Source organism: Galeopterus variegatus, unplaced genomic scaffold (genome assembly GCF_000696425.1).
Source record: "Galeopterus variegatus unplaced genomic scaffold, G_variegatus-3.0.2 Scaffold752, whole genome shotgun sequence".
Lineage (NCBI taxonomy): Eukaryota > Metazoa > Chordata > Mammalia > Dermoptera > Cynocephalidae > Galeopterus > Galeopterus variegatus.
In genome coordinates, this window is record NW_007726863.1 from 282,090 (window position 1) to 289,327 (window position 7,238).

The following is a 7,238-nucleotide window of genomic DNA, read 5'->3' on the forward strand; positions in this document are numbered from 1 at the left end:
AACAAGCAAGGTCCTGTTTTTTTTTTTTTTTTTTTTTTTTGTCTTTTTCCGTGTCCAGCATCGGATCGCAACCTTCATTGTCGCCCCCGTACCGGACCGGGACCGGCAATGGGATCGCAACCCTCGGCGTTGCTCCCGCGCCTCGCTCAGCCAGTGAGCGGGAACCGGTCTATATGTGGGATCCGAACCCTCGGGCGGGAGCGCCGCTGCGCTTCCCAAGCGGCGCACTATCCAGTGCGCCACCGGGCCAGCCCCTGCAAGGTCCAGTTTTGAAGCTTCCTTCATAACAAGACCTACCAGCTCTCAAGTTAACAGATACTTGGGAGGAGAAATCTCCAGTGATAATGAACAAAGAGCTTTCCATTGGGCATTGTTGCTTTTTTCTTAAGCTCTAGGATGTATCCTTTTATCTGGGTCACACCCTATTACAGTAGTTCTCAAAGTGTGGTGTGCTTACCAGTGGCATGTACTTGAGAACTTGTTAGAAATGCCCATTCTCAGGGCCCATCCTGGGCATCGAATCAAAACCTCAGGGGTGGGCCCACCAGTCTGCTTTAACAAGCCCTCCAGGGGATTCTGATGTGTGTGCTGGTGTATCAGCAAGAGCTAGCTTCTGCCATAGAAGTTTTATGTACCATTGGTGAAAAATTTTTCAGTCTTTAAATACCCTATTCTTTGCTAACACGAGTTTATTTCCCAAATTTGAATTAACAGGTGATCTACCTAAATTCTCTTAATATTTCTCTTTGAAGGACTAGTGGGCCTGCCTGGCTCTAGCCCCCTGGTTTCCAGGCCGAGGCACATAAGACTCTTCTTATATGCTGTCTCCCCTTCCCCTGCCAGCCAGACTCTGAGCAAGGCTGGGGTGTAAAGTATTAGATGGAAGCCTACATGTTAAAGTGTGGTTTGTAGACTGCAGTGAAAGACAGGCCTCCCTTTCAGTTCTGGTCTGGACTGGCTAGAAAATGTCAAGATAGCACTGAGGCAGAAACTCGAGGGTGGGTGAGGACTCCGTAAGCCTGATAAAGAGCCTCTTTCAGCCTGATATGGTAGTGGGCTTAAGGCAGGGTGAATCATGGATGCGTTGAGTAGCACCCTGCATCTCAGGTACCTGCAAGTGACTGACGAGGGAGAGAATAGAGCAAGCCTAGTAAGAAGTCAAGAAATTTTAAAATGCTCCCTTATATACACTTCATTAGGAACCATATCATTTTAATGGGAAATGGAGGGGTTATAATATATTGTTCGCTATGTGTTCTTAACAACTGTTGTGTTCTCAAACCCTCCAGAGTAAATCAGGGTTAACTGGTCTAGTTATAAACTACTTAAGATATGGGTTTGCAAATTGTCTAGTTTCTGTAGAGGGCAAGGCAATTTTTGGCTTATTTGAAGCAAAAAATGACAGGGTGTGATGATTGTACACTTGTGGAAAAACCTAGGGAGAATGACCCTCCAGGTGCTCCGCTTCTCCCAGAAGGCTTCAGCAGCCTGTGATGGGAGTGTCATTGACAGGGATATCAACAATAGCTAGTTCTCTTCCCTTCTGTCACAGGTGCTGCGACAAGAGACTTTGGACAAAAATTGACTTGAGTAGGTGTAAGGCCATTGTACCCCAGGCTCTCAGTGGCATCATCAAGAGGCAACCGGTCAGCCTCGACCTCAGCTGGACCAACATCTCCAAAAAGCAACTGACATGGCTCGTCAATAGGCTGCCGGGTAGGTGAGCAGCTCTGCTGCTGTCCTTCCAGGGGCCCAGAGGAGCTGGCAGAGAAAGCTGCATTGTTGGCAGTGCTTCTTAGAATTGCTTTAGGGCAGTTTAGGGAAGCAGTCCCATGCCATTGTTGCCTTTCTGCTTAGCAAAAGATTTACAAAGGGCCACCTTAACTGCCAATCTCCAAGACTTTACTCTGGACCAGCAGGCAAATCACTGCACTAGACAACAAAGAGAATGGGATCAGGTGCCGCTGCCAGCCCTGCAGGTCTCCTCAGCATAGCCACAGATGAGGAAACTTGAGTCAGATATTGTCTTGGTCAGTCCCTTGTAAGTCCTTGGAAAAATAGGAAGTCATTCACACTTGTATTGCTTTGGTAGAAACTAAGCAATTGGTTTAACACCAAAGCTAGAAGATATAATGTAGGATACCATAATAATGTTTGTGTTGGATTCCTGGAAGATTAGGACATAGTCCCTCTCCTACTAAACTGGAAATCCATTCATTTTGCTCAAAAGAGCTAATAGTTGAGGCTTTGAATGTGCTGGTAAACAGAATATAGTACAGTGTTGTGTGTCTCTGTTTCTATTTGTTGCAGGACTGAAAGACCTACTCCTAGCAGGCTGTTCCTGGTCTGCAGTCTCTGCCCTCAGCACCTCCAGCTGCCCCCTTCTCAGGACCCTTGATCTTCGGTGGGCAGTAGGAATCAAGGACCCTCAGATTCGGGACTTGCTGACTCCACCGGCTGATAAGCCAGGTATGCACTAGGCCTGACTTCTCTATGTCCATCTTGGGGTAGCTTTGTCTTTCGACAAACATCATCCTCAAAAGTTAAGGTAGTGTCAGAAATGATGCTGTGGAAGAAGAGAAGAGTATAAAATGAGAGCAGAATGGACTATGTACAAGTACAGGTTAACTATTTACAAGCAGATAGCTACCTATGAACAAAGGAGTAAGTCCATTTTGTGGGTCAGTGGAGTTTGGGGCCCAGAGAGTATAAGCCTTAGAAAATGTTGGAAGGCTTCATCATTGAGGTGGAGCATCAAAGTTGTTTGCATGATGGTCTAGAAAAGTGTGGGGGTGTGGGAAGGGGAGGAGCATTCCTTACATACTCTTTTGCTTTGTGAGGCATAATCTAGCAGCTGGGAAGAAAGAAAACTTGTCTGGTTTCCTAGAAACAGCCCCCACACACTGCTCGCTCCCTGAAGGCAGGGCTAGGTGTGGGCAGTTCTGCTTAACCCCTTGAAGGAGGCCTGGCCAGCACATAGCTGATGCTGCCGGGAGCTTTGGAGCTGGATTAGATAAGTTTTGATGTAGGTTCCTTTCTTGCCTGTTCAGGTCAGGACAATCGCAGCAAGCTCCGAAACATGACCGACTTCCGACTGGCAGGCCTTGACATCACGGATGCCACACTTCGCCTCATCATTCGCCACATGCCCCTCCTGTCTCGACTCGATCTCAGTCACTGCAGCCACCTTACAGATCAGTCCTCCAATCTACTAACTGCTGTCGGCTCTTCCACTCGTTACTCCCTCACAGAGCTCAATATGGCAGGTATGCTGCTGCAGTTTTTTATGATAAACAGTTTCTGTGCCTCCTAGACTTCCCAGCCCTCCGTGGAACTTGACCAGTAAACTAGAGTGACCTTGGGTCTGTTGATTGAACCATGGTTAACTTGTTTCTTCACATTTGGATAAGGACATGGATTTCTGTCCCTTTTCTAACTGATGGGGGACCAAGGCTTTGAGTAGTTAAGTCAGGTCCTATATGCATGGCCACCATCCAGCTGCAGTTTGGTCGGCCTTGCAGCCATTGTGCTTGCTGTCACACAGAGCTGGGAATGAGGCAGCAGGGAGCCACTGCTAGTGGTACTTCTGGTCTCTGTGCCAGGCTGTTACGGGACAAAGAGGGCTAGGGGAATTGAAAGGCCTCTGTGGCTATATGTATGTGAGCATTGTCCTGTGGCTACTTTCTCCCAAAGGTTGCAATAAATTGACAGACCAGACCCTGATCTACCTACGGCGCATTGCCAACGTCACCTTGATCGACCTTCGAGGATGCAAGCAGATCACTCGAAAAGCCTGCGAGCACTTCATCTCAGACTTGTCCATCAACAGCCTCTACTGCCTGTCTGACGAGAAGCTGATACAGAAGATCAGCTAAGACACACCCAGCCCAGACTGAACAGGAAACCAATCTTCCCCTGACTCCCCACCGAGGAGAGCCTCTCCCTGACCCTGCACGGGCTCTGAGGCCAGCGTCACACTCCTTCTGTGCTCTCCTGTCCCTTGAGCCCTTCCCCTACAGGCAGGGCAGAGAGGGTGGTGGACACTAAGCCTTTCCTTTTTAAGGAAAAGGGAGTTGCAGATTGATCTGAGGGGAAAGCACAGGCTGTGCTGTACGGGTGCCTGCTCGCTTGCTCGCCTGCCAGGAGGCCAGGCTCTCAGTTGGGGTGTTTGTGCAGCTCTCATCTGTACTGGGCCCTAGGCCCCTCCTCCCCACCTATGGTCCCCAGGAGTGCCTGGTTCTGAGCAAACGCCTAGGGAAGAAAGTAGCCCTGTCTCCATGGCCAGGTTCTCCTTGTGGTGTCCAGTGCGTGTCTCTCCTCCGTCACACTCTCCCGGCTAATGCAGGAGGCACCAGCAGTCCCAGAAATGCCAGACCCGTGCAGATCACACTGGTGCTGTTGAGATGTTCCAAGCTTCACGTCCACGTCTGTGTGCTCCCTCCTTTCCTCTCCCTTCAGCTTGACTCTGTCCAACACTTGTGCTCGTTCTCATAATGAGGTTTTCCACCCCTTCCTGTCCTACCCCACCCCCACACTTTCCTGCTAGTCTCTATGAGGTCCTTATTGCACTTATTGGGGTTAAAATTCTTCAGGAGCTGGGACTGTCTACCCCAGGGACACCCCCATTTCACTGCTACCCAGGCAGATTCTGAGACAGGCACCATCTCCATGTTTCCCCTTTCTCTTTTGCCTCTCACTAACTGCCCTTTTCCACATGTCCTCATTCCTGCCTGACTAGCGCTTTTCCAGGATGCATGTCCTCAGCTGGGGGTAGCAGTCTCCTCCACCTGTCTCCCAGCCAGGCTCCTTCAGGCCTCTGGTTTAGTATAGCCTCCGAGAGCCCAGGCTTTTGCATAGTCCCAGCAGCTCACTGATCTGGCTGGCACCTTTTGGAGGGGGGAGGGGGTCCTGCTGAGAAGCCAGTCACCTGCCCTCTGCCTGCAGCCATGGAAGGGGGTGTGCATGTGCCTCTGTGTGTGTGGCTGAGTGTATTCTGCGTGTGTGTGAAGGGCGGTAGGGAGGGGAGTAGATGTCTCCCACTCCACTGCCCTTTGTCGAGCCCCATCAGCTGCCCCCTTTTACTTTGCATTGAACGGCCTGTCCAAAGATCCTCTCTCTAGGGCAGCAGAGAGCTTTTTGCACTTTAAAAAAAAAAAAGGAAAGAAAGGAAGGTTGGAATTTCTTTTGGGTCAATATTTAAGTGTGTGAGGAGATGCTCAATAGCAGCAGCCTGTGGCAAGAGCTAATAGACGCAAATTTGCACTCTGCTCCCCATCTGTAAGGATATTGATAGCACAACCTTGCCCCTGCCTTCTTGTCCTCCAGCCCCATCCCTTCCTGGCCTTTTTCCTGTAGCCCAGTCTCAGGCTTTCCTCCTGAAGCCCTACCAGGGTAAGGGACAGAGCCCAGGCACTGGGGGTCTGATGTGTGAGCCACCCAGAGGAGAGATGCCATCTGCACCCTTGCCATTTCCAAAGCAATAGAGGCAGAGGGGTCCTCTCTTTGCCACCTCACCCCACTTTGACTCTGGCATTAACAGGCCTTATTAGGGTCCTGGTAGGGGTGGCATTATGTCTATTTCTTCCAATCTGCTGATTTTCTTAGCTATACCCTAAAAACAGCAGTCTGCTCCCAAGACTCTCTGCCCCTTCCATTGGTCTCCAGGCCCCAGTGATCTAGGGCTGAAACTTTGAGGAAATGCCAGTGACTTATTCCAGAGTGCCTCAGTTAGGGGAACTTCTCTGTAAAGAACCCTGGGTATTGAGCAAAAACCTTATTAATATTATTGTTAATGACCTATAATTGGAAGCTTCCTGCCTTTTTTTTTTTTTGGTTGCTCCTGTGGAAAATACTGAAGATTGCTTCATTTTGTTTTGTTGTCTTTTTATAAAAGGGGAGGTGGAGAGACCCCTTAAGAGCAGGGATTGTGCCGGGAGAGTGCCTCTGACTTTGGGACATTTCATCCACAGAAATTTCCAAGCTGATGGTTTGTTTTGGGTTTTGGTTTTTATGTTTGTTTTTTGGTTTGGAAAAACAAGCATTTTTACCGTGCACATAAATTGGTCAGCAGAAAAGGGAGCCCAGGAGTGGCGGCAGGTGGACTGATACCCTTACTGGGTTTCCCTTTTCTTTGGGACTGTGAGGGGAAAATGGTTTTTAGAGGTGAGGGTTGGTCCATGTGGAGGAAAGAAGTGTCTCTGTTTGGGGACAGAGGAACCAGGAAGTTCCATCGCATTTCCTGCAATCTGCTCTTAGATCCGGCCTGGCCAGGAGAGCCTGCCCTCCTCTTGACTACAGGACCATACCCCCTGCCTCCATCTTTCCAAGCACCGCGGGGCGAAAAACCACAAAGGAAAGGAAGAAAATTTATATATATATAATATAAAATCACTTGGTGATTAAAAAAATAAATAACTGCTCCATAAATAAAACTCCTAAAGTCACTATGTTTAAAGGGTTTGGTTGTGTTTTTTGTTTTTTGGAGAAATATTGTAAATATATATTTTTTGTTGCTGATATAGAGTCAATCTCCAATGTTGTGCTAAAAATTTTAAATTAAATGTAAGCATTAAGGGGATAAGTCTTATGCTATCTCAGTTGACACATTGGGGTTATTTCGGGCCAGGGAAAGAGGGAAGCTAGTTGGACTTTGTTTTGTTTTCTAAAAGTTCTACACTATTGGTTTTAGAAAGAGCAAGAACATCTTTCCTCTGACACGTGGGGGAATGGGAGATATTTGTGTAATAAAATTTTTAAAAGACAAAAGAAATAGCCTTCAATGAGAAATATTATGATTTGGGTTTTGTTTTGTTTTTTGGTTTTTTTTTTTTTTAAATAAAAACTCTTTAAAAACAAAAACTAAACCTTTTCTGTTTGGGGGTGTGTATGTATCTTTGTGGGAATGAGTCAGAAGATCACGCAGACTCATGCTGGTGGCCAAGGCCAGGGTGTGCCTGCCTCACCCCTCAGCGGAACTTCAGGGCACCTGCAACTACTTGAATTTCCTCAGCTTTTTTTTTTTTTTAAACGTCAAAAACAGCATTCACTTCAAGGGGAACTTTTTAATGGATGTGAAAAATGTGAGTGTGAGACTATCTGCTCATCCCCCCTGGCCTGCTGAAAAGGTGGTACTTGGGGCAGCCCTGCAGAGTTGTCAGTGTTGTCCCCGAAAGCTGGAAGGGACCTCAGTGGCACTTTCCTGGGAATGGGCCTGGGAATTTTATATCTGTTCCCACTGC

General features: G+C 48.0%; 1 protein-coding gene across 3 annotated transcripts in view; it reads left to right on the forward strand.

Moving 5' to 3' along the window:
- Window positions 1-6,858, forward strand: part of KDM2A (lysine (K)-specific demethylase 2A) — a 113,533-nt gene extending 106,675 nt beyond the window's left edge. For all 3 annotated transcript variants that reach the window (XM_008572072.1, XM_008572073.1, XM_008572074.1), the window contains 4 exons: window positions 1,553-1,716; window positions 2,311-2,469; window positions 3,051-3,266; window positions 3,694-6,858. In XM_008572072.1, the coding sequence (XP_008570294.1) occupies window positions 1,553-1,716; window positions 2,311-2,469; window positions 3,051-3,266; window positions 3,694-3,875 (721 nt within the window). In that variant the 3' untranslated portion in view covers window positions 3,876-6,858. The remainder of the gene's footprint in view (window positions 1-1,552; window positions 1,717-2,310; window positions 2,470-3,050; window positions 3,267-3,693) is intronic.
- The last annotated feature ends 380 nt before the right edge of the window (window positions 6,859-7,238 follow it).